Raw genomic sequence first — 26,020 nt, forward strand, 5'->3', positions numbered from 1 at the left:
TAGCCTAAAATGTCTAGAATATTTCTTAAGGTGTCAGTCAAAGTATGTGCAAATAAAAAAGTCAGAGAAAATATCTATATGTATTTCCACTTGTAAAACAGCTTTGATCAATAGCTCGTAGAGGTTAGAAGATAGGATGTTAGACTCAGGTCACAGAAACAAACATGCATTTTTCTTTTAATCCTACATGAAAAAACATATTCTTTGGGGAGAAGAAGTAAACTCAACAGGTATGATATTAAAATCACCATGAATATGTGCTCAGGAAAAATTCTCAATGTGTCCTTTGCAAATATCAAAGGTACTTTCTTTCCATCTGATTTTAAGAAATTTGGGTAGATACACGGTAGTGAAAACTCTGGTAGCAAATACAACCTGCCTTCTTTGGCCACAACAACCCCAAGCAGCGCTATAGGCTGGGGACTGAGTGGCTGGAAAGCAGCCAGGAGGAAAGGGACCTGGGGGTACTGATAAGACAGTAAGCTGAACATGAGCCAGCAGTGTGCCCAGGTGGCCAAGAGAGCCAATGGCATCCTGGCCTGCATCAAGAACAGTGTGGCCAGTAGGACAAGGGAGGTTATTCTTCCCCTGTACTCAGCACTGCTCAGACCACACCTTGAGTCCTGTGTCCAGTTCTGGGCCCCTCAATTCAAGAAGGATGTTGAGGTGCTGGAACATGTCCAGAGAAGGGCAACAAAGCTGGTGAGGGGCCTGGAGCACAAATCCTATGAGGAGAGGTTGAGGGAGCTGGGCCTGTTTAGCCTGGAGAAGAGGAGGCTCAGGGGTGACTTTATTACTGTCTACAACTACCTGAAGGGGCATTGTAGCCAGGTGGGGGGTGGCCTCTTCTCCCAGGTAACCAGCAATAGAACAAGGGGACGCAGTCTCAAGTTGTGCCAGGGTAGGTCTAGGCTGGATGTTGGGAGGAAGTTCTTCCCAGAGAGAGTGATTGGCATTGGAATGGGCTGCCCAGGGAGGTGGTGGAGGCACCGTCCCTGGGGGTCTTCAAGAAAAGACTGGATGAGGCACTTAGTGCCATGGTCTAGTTGATTGGATAGGGCTGGGTGATAGGTTGGACTGGATGATCTTGGAGCTCTCTTCCAACCTGGTTGATTCTATGATTCTATGATTCTATGATTCAAGCTCAACAAGGACAATTGAGAAGAATTCCCCTTCTGATTTCACTTGGCTTTATCTACCTCCTATACTATCATGCCAAGAAATGTTAAATAAAAAGAAATGTGCTAGAAACTGATGAGTCTGATGTCAGTATGAAGAAATTCCCTGCACTAGATTTGAATGTTGAAGTTAAGTCTGGAATCAAACACATCCAGTGAAAGATGAGAGCTAAAGTAAAAAGTGAAACAGCAGGGAAAATGAAGGAGATTAGACTTACCTAACACTCTGAGATCATGCTGAGGTTTTATGACCGTTGTGCACTCCCAGCTTATTTCAAGACACTGGGAAAATAAAGCTGTTTGGCATCTTCATCAGAAGAAATACAGTAAGAGACAGCAGTGCTATCAAAATGTGCACAAGCAGCCTGTGCAGAGAGTACTTCTTAACTATACTTCACTACCTTGTTTTTTTCTTAATAAAGTTCGTCATCAGAAATCATGCTGATGACTATATTCAGTGTCCCAGGTTGAGAATTACAGGGTTAAAAAATCTTCTGGGGACTAGAAGACTGTTATTCAATCCCATAATTCTGCTATCTCTTTATAAACTCACTACAAAGTGAGCTTGTTCTCCTTTTCTCCTCTTCCTCCTGCCCTGTGTCTGATGTCAGCCACTTCATGAGGAAGAACATGTAAGCAGTAGGCCTGTTTTGGGGCCTCCAGAGCCTTGTTTAGGCCTTTTGGATGGTGGAGGCATTGCAGGGGAGGGAAGGATTGGCACACTGGGGAGTATAGATTCAGGTTTTGGGTTGGGGCAAAATTCAAGGGGCTTGCCAGGGATGCAGTAATTGCTTTGTAATGTCTATCTCTGTGTTTCTCTCTAAATGTAATTCTGTATTTTTTCCTCTAATTTCATTTGAGAGCTTAATTTCTGTGCTATCTTTAAAAACCACCACATTCGGGTATTGGAACAGGTTGGAAAGGGAGGTGGTGTAGTCACCGTCCTTGGAGGTGTTCAAGAAAACACGTGGACATGGTACCTCAGGACATGGTTTAATGGCCATAGTGGTATTAGGTCAATGTTTGGACTCAATGATCTTACACGTCTTCTCCAATTGAAACAATTCTATTATCCTATGACTACTGTAAAGAAAGGGGAAGAGTCTACCTGCAGAGTGGTTCCACAGGACATTATTGTCCTGGGCTGTGCAACAGGCAAACTTCCTTTCTGATGTAATCTTTTCTAGATCAGTCGTGGGAGATGCTGCAAATTCTGTATTCAAACAACTTTTGCAGCTTTTGCAAGGAGCACATGAGAAACAAGAGATAGAGTAGATCTGTGCTTGCAAACTCTGGTGAGTAACTACATTTCATACAATTATACTTTAGCTACCCTATCTCAGCTAGCATTGAACTGTTTTCAGCTGCTAAATAACTTAAAATGTAGAATGTCAATTTTTATAACATTTATTATAAAATACACATCTTGACCCCCTTTCTTCCTTGGTCAAAGTAAACCTAATCATTATCATTTTTTTCTTTCCCAGTGATCCTGGCAGCCACAGCTTTATGATGCTTACTTTGCTGATTATATATCATCCTTTTGTCCTTCCTATGTATCTGCAGACACATTGTCTAGTTTTTGAGTTGTCATTTTATAGAAGACTCTAAGAACATTAGTGTTCCAGCTGTAACTAGGACTTTTGACTCATCTGGTAACACTGCCAGGGAAACTGTTTAGATAGTGTCCATGTCATGACAAAACTTGTGGGAGAAAGACAAAAGGGAAAAATAGCAGTATGTGAAAGTCATCTTTCCTACCTGCTGTCAGCCTTGAGAATAATCTCTTAGTTGCTGTGAGACTGGTTGTGTAGAGAACAAGGTTTTAGAGGTAGACCAGTAAGCACACAAAGGACAGATAGTTTTGTGACTTCTAAAAAGACTGGGGCAATCAAATGGTTTCTCCACCTGTGGATGCTCAAATGATTAATCCATCCTGAATCTTAAGAAGTTGGCTGAATGTTTTTTGAATCAACAAACACACTCACATTTTTCATTATCTATTGAAATGAAGAATTAATAGACAAATATATACATGGAAAAAAAAACAGTGAGACTTCCCAATCATTTTAATTCTCTCTGCAGTTCTCCTCAAATAGATTAGATTGCAAACAAATGCTTTGTATCAGAGTAAAAATCCTCCAAATCTGAAAAGTGTCACTGAAAGACTAATGAGTTTCATTTATTTGATCCACTGAGTGTTCTGTGAAAACTCTTGTCCACTTATGCCTTAAAGATGAGAAGAAGGGGAAATAGGAAGAAAAACGAGAGAAAAGAGAGAGTGAGGTATATAATAAAGGAAAATATCTGCACCCTTGGATCCAGGACCATACTCGTAGGATTAGTCCAAGTTCTTTGGACATCCAGCAGGGAATTCTATGGTAGATGTATCACTGGGCCCAAAAGATTGCAGTCCTTTTATATCCTTCATCCTTTTATACCCTTTGGGCAACTCAAAAAGGAGGCCACTGAAGGAAGCTCCTCCTATTAAAAGCTTACTACAGGCTTTTCCATGGCACAGTTGTGATGTTTTAGAGCAAGGAAAGGGAAAATTCCATCTCCTTTTCCCATGTTTAAGCCATATGTCAGGAAGAGTAGCTCCAGAAAGGAAGTTGTTGAAAGACATTGAGGACCATCAAAAGCCATTGCCCTGTCTGTTTGGGTGAGGTACTGCCACACATTGCTTGAGACAATGGAAAGTTGGGCTCTTAAGTCAAAGAGTATGGGTTAACTTTATGTATTATTTTATGCTGGAATACTACGGTGTTGGTGACTTCCTCTAGTTCAAACAGCCTATGTAATCCAGTAACTTTTCTTTATCAGCTATGAAATTGCAGAGAAACATGGAGGTGAAGAGAGGGACCATATGCTCCTTTCCTTCACAACTGGAACTCTGCCTCTGATTTCATTCTGCAGATTCTTCTGTGACCTACCTACACAGAGACATGAGCACTGTCTATATGTGCAGCTCTGGGGCCATTAACACAGAGGTAAGAGGTAAGTGTGCAGACATGCCTCTGTACCACACACACATACACAGAGAATCTTAATATATTGGCATTCAATTTTACTTTTTCTTGAACTTTGTTTCCTGAACTTTAGCTGTCATAACACTGATTTTATTAATAGAAATCAAGTCCTAGAAGGAGAGCAATTGTCAGTGATGACTGTTTGCTTTGTGGGTTTGAAAGTGAATGTTTACAGCACAAAATATGACTTGTTCAACTATCACACATCAGCATAGTAACATCTTACAGATTTAGATGCTGTCATTTCCACAGGAGGGCCATGCACCACTCTGTAACAATTGGTGAGGCACTACATAAGTGCTGAGGCATGTCCACATGACACTTATTACTGAGGCAAAAAAGCAGACGGACACACATTTGTTCATTTCAGTGTATCACCACTTGCTGGTTTGATTGCTTTTGATATCAGGACCGTAAATGTGAAAAAACATTAAGTTAAAATAGATGCTGTTACAGATGCATGAAACGATTTGTTTAAAAGTACTGCTACCCCAGTTGTTCAGCCATGTGACATGGAGTAATTAAGGAAAGTTGGCACATCGGCTGACAGAGAATGTTATGGATAGTATTCATAACAGCATCAAGCTTTAGTTGCCATGGGAATGCTAATTCTGAACTGACTGCATTTGCGTATCCGAAACCTTGATCAAAAGTTGCCTGAATAGATATGTGCGTGGGTGTTTGTGTATACAAAGAGTGAAACTAGGAGATAGACGATGATAGCAAATAGGTGCCAAGACATGGGACACCGGGGAGTATCTGGATGATTACACTTCTTTAAGAAGTAGGCTCCCAGTGCTTTTGTTTTCTTGGCCGTTGTGAGTACATGAATTATACTTTTTGCCTACAAGCTAAATGTACAGATCTTGAGGAATGTCTACAGCTAGCAGACGCTGGTATTGAGTTCACTGAAGTCAGTGAGCTTATCACAGATTTGGACTAGCTGAAAAGCTCTTCTAATTCCTGCAGTTCAAAGGTCCTGTGTAGGATAGTTTTGAGAAAATTCAACGGCATTTTTTGTTATTAGATTCAATTCTCCCCTGCCAAAGTACTTGCTGCCATTTCCCAATATCCCCCAGGGAAATCATCCTTTGATGTTAAGTCAAATTTTGGAGTATTGATGACAAATTGAAGAGCTTTGATAGTTTTAAAAGGATGTAACCTAGCTTACTATGTCTTTCTATATGGTTTGAGTCACCTTACATGATGACTCTGAGATTGTATTTCATAAAGTTCATTTGGCCACATTATACTAAGCTGAGAGCTATATTAAGTAATATTAAATATTTAATGTATGATGACAGGTATTTTTGGAAGCTGATACAACAGTACTCATGAATGAGGAAATGAACTTTGACAAAATGAGTGGTTTAACAGATGGTAGCTTGCTTAGAGCTCTCACTAACAGATGTTAGAATGAATGTTCTGCAAGACCTCTGTGTATTTTGGGTTTTATCATTTTATTAGCAAATAGCTATCACCTGGTATATACTTGTTCTTTGGAAGTTCTTGATGTAGAAGCTGCTAATTTTTTTCATTGCCTCTTTTGGAGAAAAATCCTCAACACTTTATTAGTTGCAGTCTGGGGATAAGAGCCACAGCACTTAGAAAGTCTCATCATAAGTACATTTTTTGTGTCATGGTACTTATGATTCACAGACACACAATTGCCTATGTCAGTATTAGGGACTGCAGGCCCCAAAGATGTGAGGTTGAGTACCAGAGATGGGAATAAAACCAGAGCTGGTGTTGGAGACACTTATGTAAAAAAATCAAACTAAGCCATAAATGAAAACATACATTCTGCCACCTGAAACACTATTCTATTTATTTAGACTGGAAAACAAAACACAGAAAATCGTTCTCAAGGATCACTTTAAAACAGTACCAGCATGGTTTCTAGAGTAAGAAGAAATAGAACCAATATATTCTTCATGCTGCACAATTCTGGTCTTACTCCAATGATTATAAACTATGTTAAAGCAAACATCATATCCAAGAACATATCAACACATTATTTAGTCCTCAGATATAATTTTAATGAATGCTGTGTATGGGTAAGACTTAAGGAAGACCATCATGATCTCTCTTCTCTGGATGAACATTGCCACTACCAATGAGTATGTTGAGTGTGGACACCCACTAAGGCATGGGACATTTCCACACCTTTCATAGAATGCTCAATGTGTGGGTTCCTAATTCATCTCTCTGACTTTTGCTTTGGGAATGTTTGCTTTGAAAACTACATTTTTGTGCCTCTAACTGTACTCAGTTGAGCTAAAAAATCTAAATTACATAGGGGCTTGTTAAAAATTTTACTTTGAATCTGCTGGGGAAGATCTCTTTCCATCACAGGTTGCTGGGGAGCTGGGGTTGTTTAACCTGGAGAAGAGGAGGCTCAGGGAGGACCTCATTGCTGTCTACAACTACCTGAAAGGACACTGTAGCCAGGTGGGAGTTGGTCTTTTCTCCCAGGGAACCAGCAACAGAACAAGAGGACAGTCTTAAATTGTGCTGGGGGAAGTATAGGCTGGATGTTAGGAGGAAGTTTTTGCCAGAGAGAGTGATTGGCACTGGAATGGGCTGCCCAGGGAGGTGGTGGAGTCACTGTTCCTGGAGTTGTCCAAGAAAAGCCATGGTCTACTTGACTGGCTAGGGCTGGGAGATAGGTTGGACTGGATGATCCTGGAGGTCTCTTCCAACCTGGTTGATTCTATGATTCTATGATTCTATGATTTTATTAAGAGTCTCTACAGAAGATCTGTTTACTTAGAGTTTCAAGAAATCTTCTTAAAATTGTACATTCCTATTTTAAAACAAACAAACAACCCAAACAAACCCCAAATAAATGACTCTCCCCCCAAAAAACAGAACACCCCACCCTAAAACAACAGTATTTGAAACAGATGCACTAAAAAAGGGAAAAGTAAATAAACTTGATGTGTTTTATTTTTTAATAAAATACTAATAATACTTATCAATGCCAACTAGACACCTTTTCCATCAAATTGTTTTACCTCAAAACTTTGAGTTTCATCTGGACTTTATCACATCACAGTAATTTAGGGAAACAATTAGAAAAAATGCTAGAATTGGAATGCCGTTTTCATATATTCTAAACAAATCTTCCACCTTTTACATTTTGAAATAACGTTTGACATACAAAAATCCATTCAAGAAAAGTACAAAAATATGAAAGAGGTGAATTATTTGGAGAGGGAAAAAAATCTCAGACTAAATATTCTGGATATTTTTGTATGCAACAAATTCTGAGGAAAAAGCTAACCACTCAACCTGAGCCAACTTTACTTCCCATTTTTTGATTCTGCAACCTAACTAAACAGTCTTTTCCCCCCCTCTTTTCCTCCCCCTTCTAGTTAATAACTTATATTTATGTACAACAGTCTACAGCAATAATTCAAGTGTTCAGTCATAACTCCCACACAGTGGCATGATATGCAATATTTAGTTTGTTTTCTTAATATTCTCCAGACATAAGTGTATGTTCAAACTGCTTTTGGTGTCTGCGAATTAACAGTGATCTCATAAAAACAGTATCTATGTCAAAGGGACCACAAAGTACTTTAAAAAGAGGTAGTGGTCTCTTGTGCTCCATTAAGGGTTTTGCAGCATCATGCAGGGATCCTCTTCACCATCCATCCCAGGAAATGAGCAGAAATTAAGGCCCTCTTCACAGCTGTGGCAGCTCAATCATGGTGCAATAGCAGCAACTGCACAGACACCAGCAGGCACTGACCTGTTCTGCTTCTTGCTTACTTGACTGGGCACAAGCAGGATCAAGTTTACCCAGTCTTTTCAATCAAAAAATTTCCCTGACTACTCCTGACTCTTTGCCAATGGTGCTGTTATATCATCTTTTCTGGGTAATGCTTCCTATCAGACTTCACTGCATAACTAGATTTTTTTCTACCTAGCCTTTAATCTGATACTTTTTAGTCTATACCTCTTCTATGCCATTACTCTTTTCTTACTTTGGTCCAGATTAACCTATGTTTTGGAGGCGGATATTCTAACTGCTACCGAAGCGCTTCTGTGGGCTCCTTCTCCATTCCAGGCTTCATGATGCACATGGTGTGTCTTACTATGCTTAAGCAAATTAACATTTAGAAAGGTTCAGCTGTTGACCAAGAACTCAATGCGCTGTTACCATTAGCTATATTACTAGTTATACCAAATGCTGCTATCTTGTCTTGCAGTTTTCTTCATGACATTCCAGCTTATGCATTTTTGTCAAATCCCACTTGGGTTGAAGCCTTTGTGCATTACAGGGGTAATAATTGGAGTGATTTACAAAAAGGAAAGCATTTGATGAAAATAAAAGGGAAACCAGTTATAAATAGGGGGAAATTAGTTAAGAAATACTAGGATTTGGTGTTGAAATAGTGAGAGAAGAGGAAATGTAAGACTACAGACAGATTTCTATATTAGAAATCACTAGAGGGGAGTAACATTTAGAAGGTTCTGCCTGCAATTTGTGTTAGAGATTAACAGCTATTATGACTTTGGATATGATAGAGAGAATAGAAACAACAATCTTGCCCATAGCCACCTCTGTTCTTATCCATACTGCCTTGGCAAAATAAATGACTATGGACACAAAAACACAGACATGTGCAAGGAAGGAGTAGAGATGAAATAAAATCAGAATTAAAAAAAAAAAAAAGAGTCATATTTTAAGGCCAGAAGTTCAAAAGGACAAAAGGGAAAAAAGGAAACCAATGATCTCTTTAAGAAAAAAAGATTTCTTGCTGGAATAGGCAAAATGACCACATTGTTGATATCTAAGGAACAATTAATGAAAAATAGAAGCAATGGATTTTTTTCTTATTGTATTTGGGAGCATTAAAGGTTTGTGTCATTAGTAAAAGGCCAAACATTATACACAGGTACTATTTTATCACAAGCAACCTGTGAGGAGAAACAGAGGTCAGCAGAACTTTAAAAGGCAGTATAACTTACTCTGACTTTAATTTTCTTTCAAAATCATGGTCACTGACCCTGTAAATCACAAGCCAATTACAAGCATTGTAGCACCATTACTAATTACATGCTGAGAGTGTAAATTTAAAATGGCAATTTCAATTTTCAGTTCATTGAGAGAATGCAGGAAAATGAAATTGCATACTAATTAGTTCATGTGTGTCAGACACCTGAAAGATTAGAGAAAAAATCTCTACACTCATTACAAGTGAGTTATAAGCAAAACACTCAAACCTTTCATTTGCCAGGCTGCATATAAATAAAGAAATTAAATGACAAAGAAAATTGATAATGATAGAACAAGGCAAAAATAGCTACAGGCTTGTACATAATTATACTTTGGGGTACTTTACCCATTATACACAGCTTCCTTTAGATTTATCTAGCATTAGAAACTGCAAGAGGCTACTGCTTTAGGTTCACTGCACTAAATGCTGATTTACATTTCCTAAACATGGAGTTGCTGGGTTTGTAACTTTCCGCTTAATCTCCATCAAACATTCACATAATTTTCCAAGCACCATCTTCTGGATCAGCTGCTCCAGTCAGACCAAGATAGAAAAAAGTCCCACATACAGAACCAGAAACCTCACATCAAGATCTGGTGACAAGATTGAGGGGAAAAAAAAAAAAAAAAAAAAAAAAAAAAAAAAGTAAAAACTCTGAGTAGGCTGCTTTTAGGATGGAGCATTTCTCCCACAAGACCAAAAGGAAGGTAGCCAGTAATTTAACACAAATCGGAGTGTGTTGACTTTTTATAACCTTCCTCAAATGCTTGAAATGTATCTCCCTGCCTATTACAGAAGCTGTGCAAAAATAAAAGATGGGATTTCTGCTTCTCCTCTCAACAGAAACTGTTCATCCATATAAAGGTCAGGCACTGCCTGTGTCTTAGAGTCTGTTTCATGCTTGAAGAACAGAACAATGCTCTACTGTAAAGAACCTATTGTGCAGTACATGAGTTTGTGGAGACTGGTATCCTCACTGAGTCAAAATAGGATTTCTGCAGAAGACTAAAAGGTACTTTTTCTCTAAAAGTATCATCTCCTTGAAAAAACATTTAGATTTTCTGTGCCAGGTGTTTTAGCAGAAAAGTCTTCAGAAATGGAAAATGAACAGACAAACAAAAATAACAACAACAACAAAAAAACCCCAATAACGACAGGAAAAAACAAACAAGAACCCAAAACCTCAGCACATCACAAATCACTAAATGTTTTAACTCCTTTTTTTAAATTACAAAAAGTAATTTGAATTTTTGTGCTGAATTAAAAATAAAAAGAAAGTACTTGGCAAGTTTTGTGTAAATTATAGATAAAAATTCATTTTAAAAGAAAAACAGGGCAGGGGGAACAAAGGGAATGCTAAGTGCTTAGTACACATTAATCATATAATTTACCTGGCTTCTAGAGAAAATCCTAATACAGCTGTCAAAATGACAGAATAACCTTCATGGGATTGGGACTATCTAAATTAGGTCATTAACTCAAAGATCCCCATATTTTTTTGAAACCTGATGCTATTGACCGAGATTTGTAGATACAACTTCTCTATTGGTCCAACATTCCTTCCAGATAAAAGCAAAGGAAACACTTCACTGGGAGCCGAGTTCAGAGCAAACATAATGCTGATTTGGGCAGAAACCTGCACCACTGCCTCCCAGTTGCCTCTGTAGCGGATGATGACTTTGCCAAGTACAATGGTGGAAGCAATGGGTTGTTAGAGAACCCCACCCAGTTGCAGAATCATAGAATGGTAGATGAGACCTCTAGGGTTGTTTATTCCAACCTTTCTGCTAACATAGGTATGTCTAGTCAGGTTGAACAGGAAAGCATTCAGACACGTTTTTAAAGTCTCCAGAGAAGAAGACTACACAACCTCTCTGGACAACCTGGTCCAGTCCTCTGACATGGTCAAAGAAGTTTTCTCTTATGTTTAGGTGGAACTTCCCATGTTCCAGTCTGTGGCTGTTGCCCCTTCTACTGTCACTGTGCCCACTGAAAGTAGTCCAGCCCCATCTTCTTGACAACTGTTGATAAGCATTGATAAAATCCCCTCTTACTCTTCTCTTCTCTTGAGGCTAAATAGCTACAGGTCTCACAACCTTTCATCATAAAAGAGATGTGCTATTTCCCTTATCATCTTTGTAGCCTCCATGGGACTCTTTCAAGTAGCACCTTGTCTCTCCTGAACTGAGTAGCCTGGAACTCCAGTACTCTAGATGTGGCTTCATCAGGGCAGAGTAAAGGGGCAAGAGAACCTCCCTCAACCTGCTAGATACAGTCTTAGTGCACTCCAGGTCCCAAGTCCTTTGCCACAGAGCAGCTCTCTACTCCATATCCTTCTAAAAGACATGCTTAGATGGTCAGCCCTAAATGATATTCAGTATTTTCTCCAGCGCATTTAAGAAAGCCCACACTTTAAATCAGCCAAAAAGCTACTGCATTATCAATGTTTTCATTATCCATTACAGTTACATTAGCTTTCTACCTCTGTGAAAATAATTCTGCCCGAGTCTCTTGACATTACCCTTTACAGTTCTTTTTCAATACATAAAATTTACAGACTTCTTAACCCCTCTGGTCTTTACAGGAGAAAACTGACTTAAGATACATTTGAAGGGACTCTGTGTTTTCACTTTGCAGTGAATAACATGCAGTAACATCAGTTTCATTTTTCAGAACTGACAAAATCCTGCACTCTTACCACACCAGTATCAGAAAATTTCATCAAACAGTGTTTTGTGCCTGCTCTCCAAACAAGAAAAATGATGAAGGAATCGTGTATGCTTTTTCCCCAAGCATATGAGAACTGCTCACAAAACTCACAAATGGTAGTCAGTATAAAAATGTGAACAGAAATCATGCATGTGAAGTTGTTGTAAGAAGAATGTGCCTGAAACACCCAAGTGGCAGATGGACAATTCAACTTAGCACTGGTGGAGAAGATGCTTGGGTACCATCTTCTGCTACACTTTTGGTAGGTTTACTGAGAGAGAAACATCTTCTTCACATGTTAACTATGATGATTACTGAAAAAAGGTTTTCCCATAAGTTACCTAACATCACTTTTATTAAATAACAACTGAAAATGACAAAGCTTAGCTCAATTCACATGTCATGAAAAGAAAATAACTATAAAAGTAAAGAAATAGACCACTAGATTGTCATTTCCTTCATTGCAAACCAGGCACAGCACTTCATATTCACTGCTTCATGACTTTTACTGAAGTAACTTACTAGGCACAGAGAAATCTAGTCTACAAAGAGGGCACTGCCATTTGTATCATTCTATCAGTCATATCCTTGAGTGGGAATGAAAAGACAGCCCCACAGATGTGGTTGAACTAACAGCTCTATCAACCTTAATTATAACAGTTCTTGTTACTTTCAGCCTGAAGCATGCAAGACTTAACCTGTGTGCCCAAAGCAGCTTGTCGGAGAGGACGAACTATCCCTGCAGGCTCTGGCACAGCCAAAAACACATTAAAGCACTCTAGAATGATGCCCAAGAAAGGCTGCAATTGTCTGAGTATCTCTACCAAGAGATATTGCTGCAAAAGCTAATGTAACATATGGGGAAAGCAGTTTCCTTGAAAAGAGTCTTTATAAATTTGCTTCAATGGTTTAAAGCCACAATGGAACATATGCATACATTATTTAAGAAGATTTAAGCATTTGTAAAGTCAAGATTATTACTATTTTGCAACTAAATAGTCCCTTTTAGCCTAGGCTATATTTCTGACAGTGAATAAAAATCTAGTTGTTAGTTTACCACTTGTCTTCATCAGTTTCTTAAGTGACTCTGGCAACTGAATCAAAGAGATTTTTTTCATCCTCAGTTCCATCTGTTACCTGAATCCATGGCCATCTGTCATTCTCTGCAGCAGTCCAAGCATTCACAAGACCCTTCTTATTAAGTCGTGCATAGTATGGATACCATTTCTGGAGTCCAAAAAGAGCCCGATGAGTGGATGACGCAGTAATTTGCTGGTTTGACACAATTCCTCCTTCTATCCCTAGTGGGCCAGAGCATCCTGCAAATGGAAATAAGAAAATAAACAATTGCAGTTGAAGTGGCCAACTCTTCCGAGTTCCAAGTGGCTGTAATTACAAATAGCATGAAAATAGATCCAAAATATCATGTCAAATGCATTACTAGATGAGATGTAAAACACTCAGCCAGTGCCTTCTTTTTTTGAGAAAAAGTACAAAAAGCGTTGCTCATAAATATCTCTAACTGTTGCAATATTAGTTAAATAGACCAAGTTTTTGATTTCTTTTAGTTTGTCCTGTTGAGGAGCCATGAGTTCGGGCTTTATGGCTACAATGAAAGAAAATGATTTTTAGATTCCAATGTCAAAACAATTGCTAAAAGCAAACAAAAATCTGCAATTACTGCAAAGTTCCATATTGCTGCTCTTGTCTTAGAAGTTAGAATACAACCAATATGCTACAAATTGTTATTGCAGTTATCTTTAGAAATATAAAATCGGGCACATGGTATTGTTCAGTTATGTCAAAACCAGCTAAAGGTCTTACATATTTAATCAACCTTAATACTCTAGTGTTCCTAATTTTATATGTGACATTTGTTATTAATTTGTTCACCTGAAATACTTGTAACCTTTCTAAAAGTCAAGATATTTCTGCGTACATCGTTTTTTTGAAGCCACTGTTATTTGGGCCCAGGTACAAGAGCATTCAATTATTGTGAGCAATCCAAACAGAACATTTTGAAAATTCATTATATACCAAATGATTGGCATTCTATCTACTATTAAATACCCTCAACCACTTTCACATAAATGAGATTTTTTTTCCCCCTCAGTTCTGGTGCAGAGTTTAAAGATAAATTAATTGCAAAAACTACTGCAGCAGCTGATCTTGATCAGTTGCCCAAAAGATCTGCTTTGTGAGTCAATGGTACTTCAGGAACTTTGAGCAAAATAGAAATAGACATATAAGTAATACTTTAGGTTTTCTCAGAAGCCTGGAGGTATTTCACCTCAAGCAGTACCCAAGAATGAACTTTGCATTGGTACTGCTATGAAATCCTTTCATACGGGTAGAATTCCTCATTAGCTTAAAGGTACAGAGAAGAAAAAGTGGCCTGTGAAATCAGCTCCTCTCAGCAGAAGCTGAGGCAGGCAGACAACACTGGAAGTCACGGGTGACACAACCCCCATGCATTGTGTGCTACTAATAATGGAGGCAAACATAAACTAAAGTATGGTTTTAAGTTGACTATGGAACAGGGGCCAAGGACAAGTAGGTGCTTGCTCTCTGAAAAGGTGAACCAAATCTCCCCTACCTGTGTAGTTCTGAATGTGCTACTTCTTAAATGACAAAACTGGTCTACTTGTAAGATATGCCTATGTGAAATCATGGCCTTGCTGAAATTAATGACTGACTGGCACCATACCATAATTTCACAGAATCAGACCATGCTGTGGGTCATGATGGACCTTTACAGTCATCAAAGGTCAGGTGAAATTTGAAGTCCTAATGCTACTTGTCTATGACATGTGTCACTCAATAAAGGCTGTGAATTCAGCACTTGAGTAATAACTCTTCACGCTGCACAAAATACAATAAAATGCAAGTCTCTTCTGCTGCTGTGCCAGGTGTGCAGTACCACCAGAAGAAAAATTGTCACCAGAATAGGCAGGCAAAGTATAAGACACATTGAAAAAGCCCACATGTCTTGGAAAAGTGTCATTTTTCATTGTTCAATCAAGTGTAACTTGCAAATTGAAAGACCTATTCAGATCTTAGTTCTGTGCTTGAAATCTTTTCATCTAATGAGAATAAATTCCTTTACCTGATCTGCTTCTAAGTCAGAGGTAAAGTACTCTACTTGCCTAAGAAAATGGTGTATTTTCTTAGGAAATGGCAAAGTTTCTTATATTTACTTACTGAAATATCTTTGTCATTTCATAATGGAAAAGAAAGTATATGGAGGTGTGTCTATATTTATGTGTAACTCATAAAGACACATGAGTTCACAAACGACTGGTTCCAGTTTACCGTGAAGTTAACCACCCCAACAGCTGGTATTTGAGATTAATAATTAGTTTAAAATAGATGTGTGAGAAAAGAGAAGAGAGGTTCACAAGCTGAGCTTTAAAAAGGAAGCCTGGAACCAAGGCAGGTGTTTTAATATGGATATGGAGCATGCAGATGTGTTCTGTCTGCTTATGGTGAGGAGCAAAACGATAGGGACCCTGCCAGCCCTGATGATATTATTCAATGACCTAAAGGAAAAATGTGTTCTGGAGGGCAGGCCCGCAGCATGTAGTAGTACCAGCTTTGAGTGGGGTCCAGAATAAGGGTATTTAAGCTTTAGCAGTGACTTTTCAAAAGAAAATGCATTCAGTGCCAACAACCTTGATCTCATATAGGCATCCCAGCTTTGGCAGACTTTGAAGAGGTTTGGATGACTTTTTTTGTTGTTGTTGTGATTGTTTTGTCTTGGTTTTGGTTTATTTGCCCTTTTTTTTTTTTCTTTTGGTTTACCCTTATCAGCCCCTACTTAAGGTGAAGATCTTTTTGGAGTGTTTCAACTGGAAAGCGTGTTATTTCTCATGCTTTAGGTAGAATAACTGGCATTTGAAATATGTGTGAATCCCTTAAAAGTAAAAGGTGAATTTTCCTTTCTTAGTTGGAGGCAGTTAAATTAACAAGTACAGCACTCAGCTGTACTTTGTCAGCTATGACCATATACAGTCAGAAGTGTTTACCCTCCTTAGCTTTAAGAGGATTATTATTGAAATCTCTACCCTCAGGGAATAGGTGCTTCATTGTACAAGCTTTCTATTTTAATTGCAGTTCTCTTGTTAGTCATGTTTGTCAGCATTTCAACCTGAGTTAAATACAAAATTTACTATTCTTAAAAATTTTAACTACCATCATTGGGGGTACTTTTCACATTGATGTTCAGGTCAAGTATAATAAAGAACAGTGTAGGACAGCAAGTTATCCATGGGACAGCAACGTGCTCTTGTAACTAAGAAGGTCAATGGTATCCTGGTGTGCATTAGGAAAAGTGTGGCCAGCAGGTCTTGGGAGGTTCTTTTCCTCCTCTACTCTGCCCTGGTGTGACCAGACGTGGAATATTGTGCCCAGTTTTGATCTCCCCAGTTCAAGACAGACGGATTTACTGCAGATAATCCAGCAGAGAGCTATAAGGATTATTGCAGGACTGGAACATCTCTCCTGTGAAGAAAGGCTGAGAGACCTGTGGCTATTTAGTCTGGAGAACAGCAGGCTGAGTGGAGATTTTACCACTATCTATAAATATCTGAGGAGTGAGTGTCAAGATGAAGGTGCCAGTCTGTCTTTGGTAGTGCCCAGTGAAAGAAGAAGGAACAACAGGTACGAGTTTAGAACACAGGAGATTTCATCTCAACATGAGGAGAAGTGTCTTTATGATGAGGCTGATGGAGCACTGGAACAGGATGTCCAAATAGGTTGTGGAGTCTCCTTCCCTGGAGACTTTCAAAACGTGCCTGGATGAGTTTCTGTGCAGACTGCCATAGGTGATCCTCCTTTGGCCAGGGATTGGACTAGATATCTAGAGGTCCCTTCCAACTCCTAACATTCTGTGATTCTGTACTAGAGTTGAAAATTATTTCTAAGTAATATTTGCTTTACAACACAAAATGCATGTACATACCACTAAGATCTGCCTTTAGAGAAACATCTTTTTGACCTGCTCTGTAGGGTATCAAATCATTCTCATGAGGGAAGCTTGGATTAAGAAAAAGCTTAACTGTGCTCAAGACCTGCTTGCAGGTCCAAACCACAGAAATTGCAATGCAGCCCTTCTCTGACCACAGCAGTGCTGATAAACAGAACAATCTCCTAGGCACAGGCCTGTCGAATGGGTCTTCAGGATACCCACCCAATCTCTCTTTGCCTGAGACATGAGACACTTCTACATACATCATGAGGAGGACTTTTTGAGTAGTCTTACCTTCTCTTTGACCATACTGAATTTAACCTTCTGTTTCAAAGCCAGGTCAGTCTTTATCTCAAGGTGTTTTTAAAGCTCCTTAGCTAATTTAAAAAATTCTAAGTACATTACTTAAATTATCAAAATATTTTCTCTATTTCTTATTTACTGAACTATCAGGACTTCAGCAGTTTTGATAGGATTTTGTGAGTAAATTCCTTCTGTTGTTAAATCTCCTCATTTACCCAGCTGCTAGGTCTTGTTTTTTTAATCAGACATTATTCTACAACAAAAGCTTTAATTTTACTGTCATTTATCATTGACAGGAATTTTTTGAACACATTTTTTGGATAGTCAAACACCACACAACAAATGAACTTCTCTTAGCTATATGCTCATTAATTTTTCTTCCAAATATTCCAGTAGTTTTGTGAGTCATACTTTCTCCTTACAAAAAACTCTGAAGCTTTTGTGCAAAAGCAATGAGGCTATTACTCTCTAAATATCCAAGACATTTACTTTGCCTAAAATCTGTCAGCTGAAGAAGATATCTCTAGTTCCATCAAAGATGTAACATCAGTAAAGGGCTGGTTGCAGACTTGCTTCTTCACAAGACATTCAATCTGAGACACAAACAATACTTTCCTTCAAGTCAAGATATCAATTACTTCTTTTAGTGCTTAAGGGCTGTGATGTGCCATTGACTGCTAACAATGATGAAAACAAGCAAATGCTGCTTTTGGAGATCGTTTGTTAAATAAAACTGAGACATATTTTGCAGAACAAGTACAAGCTGTATTGTATTTTGTCAGTATACATCTGCTTCTATTAAATCCACAGTTCATTTAACAAAAATCATGATAGCCTGGAAAACTGCAGTCTCCAAGGGAGTAATAATGTCAGTACAGTGACTGTAGAATTCAGTCTGGTCAGTGTCAGTCATTTAATAGGAAATCGTTTTTATTAGTTAATGCTGACACACTGGGGTATGACAAAGAGCAAGAAAGTTAAAAAAAGAGGCAAGAAAGTAAACAAACAAACAAACAAACAAGCAAGCAAAAACATTAAGCACCCCCCCCCAAAAAAAAAAACAAACAAAAAAAAAAACAACAAACCCCACAAACAAACAAAAAAACCCCAAACCCAGCAATTTAAAAGCTGCTTGATAGGTTCATGGTACAGACTGACAAATCAAATTTTATCATCTGGAGATACTATTTTAGTACATGAAATAGCAAAGTACTATGCAAGCAACGCTTTCTTTAATCCACTGGTATGTGATAAAAAACCCCTGTTGTTGCTTCCAGTGTTTTCGTCAAACACAAACCTATGCCCTCAATGTCCCATTGTTCAAGAAGATGACAGAATTTAAGGTGTACCAATAGCTATGTGCATGTGAATGGATTGAGTCATGGATAAATATTCAACAATACAGGAAAAGTGAAGGATTCATTTATACCTTTACATTTCTCCCAAGGATCGTAGAATTATTTTTGTTGGAAAAGACCCATGAGATCTAGTCCCACAGCTCATGTGAAGAGGGTTATATTACTATATATAGATTATAAAAGTGCTTGGAAGGCTTCTTTAGCAGTCTCAAAATTAACTAGATCTGAAATGTTAGGTTACGTTTTGCATCACAAAGGCAAAGATTGTTAGTTCAAATTTCACTTGTAGACAAAGGATATAGGGATCTGTGCTAGTTTGAAGCTAGCTAGAATGTTTTGGTGAGAAGAATTAGATTACAGGCTGTGAAAAGGAAACAATGGTGATGTCTACCTTACTCATAGGCTTGCTGAGGTGTATAAGAACAAGAACATAAATATAGATAACAGAGTCTCTCTCTGTCTCTCTGGAGCTGAACTTCTCTAACCTAACCTGCCGTCTGTGTGACTAATCCATCTGCTTCCTAACACCCCGGCTGATCCTCCAATCTACCTTGGGCGTAAGGCAAAGTCTTGGGTAAGGTAGAGGGGTGGGAGGAAGGTGGAAGGGTGGTTGGGAGCCCCTCCTGCTCCCAACCACCAGGTTTCTTGGAGGGATGTTGTGTTTCTGTTTTACTTTTTAACTTGAATATTTCTGTATATATCTGTATATATATATATAGTAAATATCTGCTTGTATATTGTGTAAGCTGTAAATATAAAGCTTCATTAAATTTCCAGAGCTGCCCAGTCTAGTCTGGGTGATTTTACAAGGTGTGAGTGGCCAGGTAATACCCAAACCATCACAGGATCAAAAAGCTTCCCAGACAGAGGATGTGTTTCCACTCTCATCACTTGTAACAATAATTCCACCCAGATGAACAAGAATATTTGTGAAAAAAGAAATCAAAGACAGTTAGGTCATGGGGTTTTATGACAGTATCTCTTCAGTGTCAATTTAGAATAGGAAATAAGTAACTGATTCCTCCTCTTAACAGGGGAGGCACACCATTTTAAATCAAAGAATTACTACAGTAGGAGGTAATAAGTAGATGGCATTGGGTAAAGATGTTACTTGAGCATATTTAATTGAGACTTCTATATTTATATCAGTGCATAAATTAAGCAAAACCTCCAAATAGTTTAAAAAATGGCTTGCAAATGTGAGGATTATGTTTCTGCAAGCTGAAGGAAAAGATCTCTTGTGATTGATGATGAAACATGCCTGAAACTGTGGATATATATATCTTTCATTTCCTCTGTTGGTTTGTCTCTCTAGCTAACGTCATCAAAACAAACAGATGCAAAATTGAACACGTACAGAAAACAAATCTGCTTTAGACATCTGCAATCCTGTCTTTCTCCAAGCACCTCATTTTCTGGAATGAGATTACTCTAGCTGTGCTTAGCATAACACAATAATTGTGCCAAACACAAACCCTGACAATGGGATTACAGAAAACCTCTGATATTGTGGTTAATTAATGCCGATACATGCATAAGCTTCCCAGTACGCAGTTGAGGCTTCAGACTCTTATTTCTTCTTATTCCTCTTGCCACCCACTCCTCCTTGCTCAGTTTGTTTTGCCAAGTATAGCACTCTTCAGATAACAGTTAATTTGTTTTTACAGGAGCTGCTTAAATGGATATGGACAATTGTTCTGTGTTTGGCTATTAAAGTGCCCATCCATATGCACTGTAAGAAGTGGTGCTCTTGTAAGGGTTGTTTTTTTGCAACCATAACATGACAACGCTAAAATTCATATAAATATTATCTAAAGTGCTCTTGCAGTGAGACAACCAGGAGGCACAAGCTCCTTTACTACTAGAAGTGTAAGTAAATCCTCCTGTGGTTTTAGCAACACAACAGTTCCCAATGGCCAACGTCATGGCACAATTTTATAGATGACCTCTGATGTTTTCAGTACTTAATGCTAATATATGCACAAGCTCCCTAGAATGTAACCTAGGCTTCACCCTTCTATTCCTTCCTATTTGTTCATACAGAGACTTCAGCGTTATGACTACAAGTACTTTCCCACAGCCAGCATTCCCCAGAGTGGGATTCACATTCTTCTGAGAGGAATTCAGAGGATTTTCTATACTGAAAAAGTCTGCAAAACCTTACACTTTCAGCATGGTGCAGAAGCATAAGGAAATGATGTCTCAGACACTGAAAGCAGATTAGGCCTTTTTGTATGCCATTGTGTCTGAAACGAAGGGTTGTCACTCTGGGCTGATTTGTTCTAGTTCTAGTCTACTTCATTCCAGTTTGGCAAATTCTTCATTCTCCTCTTCGAGTAGAATAGGTCTGTAAATTTCCCCAAAACACAGGGATTCATGTCTGGGTGACTGCAGTTGAAAAGGACCTCCAGAATAGTGACATGCTATTTGTAGATCCTTGTCAGAGAAAACAGCTCTGTAACAGCCTGTAAATGTCTCTCATCCAAGACATACTAACTGCAGCTACATCATTCCTGATTGCTGAACACTTTGTTTCAAAAGTTCCTGTAGTGGACATTCAATAATCCCACGTGGTATTTGATTGAAGTCCAACCTGAATCTTTCTTATTCAATTTGTAATATTTTGGGTCTGATTCTGTGACTGTGGACACCAATGTCCTCTTCTCCTTTAATCTACCTTTCTCCTCTTCTATTCTACCTGGGGATGCCAAACCTACACAAAGCACATGACACAGAACAAAATGTGGAGGAGCACAGTTGTCCTTTCTCTATAGGTTGTCATACTAACTGGAAGCATGATCTAAAAACCAGGGAAGAGTTTAGAATGCATAAAAATGATCAGCTGTGCTGTGATGCACCATACCAGTTTACAGCCACAGCAGAAAACTACTATCACTCCATGACGGTTTAAGAAAGGACAAGCACCACTGACTAACTACCAAATGCAAAATGTTTCCTCTGAGTTTACATCATTATTCAAGTTACAGCATTCACCAGTTCACTGATGCATATCACCTTTATTTTGTTTTCAAGTAGTAGTTATGATTTTTTTTTCATTAGATTATATTGCAGTCAGAGTTTAGTTTTTCAAGCTCCTCTACTGAGCTCCCTATAGAAATATATTAATCTTTACCTGAAAAAAAAGATTGGTTTATATTTGAAGTTGGCACTGTGAAAAAAAAAGCTTTTTGACTATGATTGAGTAGTGACATTAACACCAGTTACATAAATCACAGTCAATTAAATACTAAAATTGATCTGAAGTAACTCTGAAGTAACTATAAAAAAGCTTCTCACAAGAATTAACTTACATTCATATTATAGAAGTTAAATTCATAGCAGCTTTCAAGTCACAATATAAAATAATTGCCATGTGGTCACAATTACACCCTTAGGGAATGGCAGACACAGAAACTACTGCCCCAAATTTTCACAAAACAGTAACTGATTACTATTATCTTAAGTTACAATGATGTGAAAAGACATATGATTCAAAGTTCTATTTGCAACTCCCAAGGTTTTTAACTAGACATGGACTTGGACAGCTGTGGGCAGAGGAGATTTGTGCAGTTGTGGATCTAATAATTACTTCCTTGTAGCTATTGCCAAGGTTTGTGGCACAGAGTACAGCCAATTAACAATTTAAGCGTAACTTAGACATGTAAAAATGAAATTAGGAACCCAGATGGATTTAAAGATAATCTTTTAGTAGCTGCTAAATCCTGTGCAATCTGTGTACTTCTCCCCTTCTTGGGTAATGGTAGAAGTACTTCTTAAAGAGCACAGAAAGCTCAGCAGATTTCCACTTATGTTAGGAAATGTGCTAATGATTCCAGGAAAGCAATGGACAACTTATTTCAGAGTTCCTTGGCTTAGTATTTCCATTCATCTGTTTGTACTGACATGCAGTTTAGACTTTTTTTGCTTGTTTGTTTATTTGTTTGGTTTATAGTTGGATTTTATTTATCTTGGGGCATTAGTTTTTGTTTCTCTGTTTTGTTTGTGGAGAATGCTATATAGATAAAATCTTATCTATGTGGGCAAATGTATCATATTGTAATGTATCCTTTCTAAAAGATGTATTCTTTTTTTGGCACAGGGAAACATTCATACAAAAAACCTAGTAATTTTTAAACAGATTGGATGAATATATCTTAAACTGATAATATTAAAATTTCCAGGAACTGACAGCACTCCCAGGAAGGAAAACTGCAAACTGAACAATATCCATACCAGTAACACAAAATGAGGTTCACTGTCTGCAAAACTCAGAGTCTACCTCCCAACTTGAGTGACCTGTTGATGGACACACACAGACATATGCTGGCTGGTCAGAATGTTGATTTCAGAGCTACTAACAGAACAGGAAATCTTAATGATTTCCTCTATAGCTTTTGTTAAATCTTATCAGGAGAGGTGAAATACCTGGATTCTGACTACCTGACTCTTTTGAACCTTGGCTTAATTTTATGAATTTGTTACAGGAACTAGATGCTGACAGAATGGTGTTTTTTTTTTTGTTTGTCTGTGGGATTTTTATACATTTGTTGTTGTTGTTGGTTAGTTTTGTTTTGTTTCATGTATTTCATTGATTTGTTTCGTGTTAAGTGCTAACTTACTACTCTGAATTTGAAGGAAGCTCATGATGTGTTTATTTATGTGCTTAATGATTGCTTCTTCTCAAAATCTGTTCCAAAAGGCAACTTTGGAAAAAACCAAAACCTTCTCTTGGAATTAAAATCGGAAAGATGGAGAAACAGTGCCAGTGGAAAACAACCTGCATTTTTCTAGCAGGCCTTCAATGGAAATCAGTGGGATTACAACATCAATGTAATTACCATTCCTGCAAGCCAGCCTGACAATGACAATATTCATTTGCCAGAAGAAGAGTATGAGCTTTTCATGTGAGAAATCTCATTTTGCTGCCCAGATTCATTCTTTCTGTGTTTGTAGTTTGTTTTCTTGTTTGTTCATTGTGTTTCCTTTTTTCCTGTTGGTTTTTTGTTTGTTTCTTTTTCCCCCCATAAGAACAGCAACTGTTCCTAGAAATCACATTATTTGTTTCGAGATGTATTCACTAAAATTGTTTAAAAACTACTAGTGGCACTAACACAAATTCTACATTACAATGGAATACATGTTCTTTAGAGAGAAAAAAAAAAGTAAAAAAGGTGGCAACATCTTACAATATGCTGCTGAAGTTATATGCTAAATATGAGCTACAGCCACAATGTTAAACACAAACTGCATGCAGATGATTGTTATTTAAATCTGTCTACAGAAACAGCAGCTTCTGTAGTCTCTTAAGCATTTTCCATCTTCTTCTATTCATCTAGCTTTTTAATAACTGGAAATTCAGATATCAGCATTTAGATCTTGTTCCTGGAAGCCATATGATGTATGTATAACCTTATATTCATGTAAAGCAGCTTTAAGGATCAGAGCTTGAAGCCCTGTTGAAAATACAGAATTAATTTAAAGGTCAAGGACTTTTATTAGAGTGGAAAAAAACTTAGAATAAAGATTCAGGAAGAAGTCCCTCATTACTGGAATAGGGTAGTAGAATGAGATGTTATATTTCTGGCTCCATGGAGTATTTTAAACACAAACCTGCACATATACCTTATCAACACTCTCTTCACCATAAGAAGAACATTATTCTGAACCTTTTTTTCATAAGAAATAGCTAAGGAAAAAAAGAAAATGTGAGTGATGAAATCTGTATGACTCAATTTCAGTCATCCAAAAGTTACACACCTACTCTGAACTAGCTAGGCTTTTTCTGTTATCTGTGAGAAGAATCAGGCAACTATAAACTACAATTTCCCTTATTCCATCGTCTATAAAGAAAGATTTAAGATAGACATAATTATCTTTTCTGTATCTATTGACCAAGGAACAAGTCTAGATCACCAACCTCAATTTAGTGCCTAGGTTTAGGAAGCTAAAATTAAATGAAAGATATTTGTTGAAATCTGAAAACACTGAAAAGATAGTACTTTGAAATACATCACATATTTTATTGCAAATCTAGATTTACCAGGCAGTTAACATACTTGGGTTTTATGAGTGAAGATCATATAAAAATAGATGACAAATATAAGATGAGCATAACAGTGAATAAACAACATTCCAGACTTTTTTCTTTTTTTTTCTTTCTTTTTTTTTTTTTAAAGATCACAAAGTTTTGATATGACTTTGGATCTGAAATTACTAAGTGCTTCAAGCTGAAATACTCACATAAAACCTCAGAAAGTTAATTACCATAGAAATACAAAGTGACTTGTCATTCTATCTGTATTACATCTAATGTCGCTGCTGAATTCCAGGGGTCAATACATGGTTCAATGTCTTCATTAATGACCCAGAAACTGAGACAGCGCATGCACCCTCAGCAAGCTGGCATGTGATACCAAATTGGAAGGATACAACAAATGCTAGTGCTACCATAGAATCATAGAATCAAGGAGGTTGGAAGAGACCTCCAAGATCATCCAGTCCAACCTATCACCCAGCCCTATCCAGTCAACTAGACCATGGCACTAAGTGCCTCATCCAGTCTTTTCTTGAACCCTTCAGGGACAGCGACTCCACCACCTCCCTGGGCAGCCCATTCCAATGGCAAATCACTCTCTCTGGCATGAACTTCCTCCTAACATCCAGCCTGTATTTCCCCCGAAACAACTTGAGACTGTGTCCCCTTATTTTGTTGCTGGTTGCCTGGGAGAAGAGACCAACCCCACTTGTCTACAATGTCCCTTCAGGTAGTTGTAGACAGCAATGAAGTCACCCCTGAGCCTCCTCTTCTCCAGGCTAAACAACCCCAGCTCCCTCAGCCTCTCCTCATAGAGTTTGTGCTCCAGGCCCCTCACCAGCTTTGTCACCCTTCTCTGGACAAGTTCCAGCACCTCAACATCTCTTTTGAATTGAGGAGCCCAGAACTGGACACAGTACTCAAGGTGTGGCCTGACCAGTGTCAGGGGAAGAATAACCTCCCTCATCCTACTGGCCACACTGTTCCTGATGCAGGCCAGGATACCACTGGCTCTCTTGGCCACCTGGGCACACTGCTGTCTCACCTTCAGCCACTATCTACCAGTACCCCCAGGTTTCTTTCTGCCTGACTACTCTCCAGCCACTCTGTTCCCAGCCTGTAGCGCTGCTTGGGGTTGTTGTGGCCAAAGAACAGAACCCTGCACCATCCTTTAGTGGGTTTGGGCTGAGCTGGGGTTTATTTTTCTCAAGGCATCTTTCTAGTGCTGTGCTTTGCAGTGCTGCAGCAGAGTGTTGACAACACACCAGTGTTTTGGCTGCTGCTGAGCCCAGCGCCCAGGCTGGGTTTTTCCAACATCTGCCCACCCCAAGACTATGCTGAGAGAACACTGCCAAGCCAGGTGACCTAGACTGGCCAAAGGGATATTCCATGGATGAGGCACTTATTGCCATGGTCTAGTTGACTGAATAGGGC

The 26,020-nt window shown here is 38.4% G+C and overlaps 1 protein-coding gene across 1 annotated transcript in view; it reads right to left on the minus strand.

The window, feature by feature from the left end:
• The window catches only part of EDIL3 (EGF like repeats and discoidin domains 3), a 374,122-nt gene that overhangs the window by 100,620 nt on the left and 247,482 nt on the right, over positions 1-26,020 (minus strand). Inside the window, exon 5 of the mRNA XM_064140587.1 lies at positions 13,063-13,244. Coding sequence (XP_063996657.1) covers positions 13,063-13,244 — 182 coding nt within the window. The remainder of the gene's footprint in view (positions 1-13,062; positions 13,245-26,020) is intronic.

Source organism: Pogoniulus pusillus, chromosome Z (genome assembly GCF_015220805.1).
Source record: "Pogoniulus pusillus isolate bPogPus1 chromosome Z, bPogPus1.pri, whole genome shotgun sequence".
NCBI classification, from domain to species: Eukaryota; Metazoa; Chordata; class Aves; order Piciformes; family Lybiidae; genus Pogoniulus; species Pogoniulus pusillus.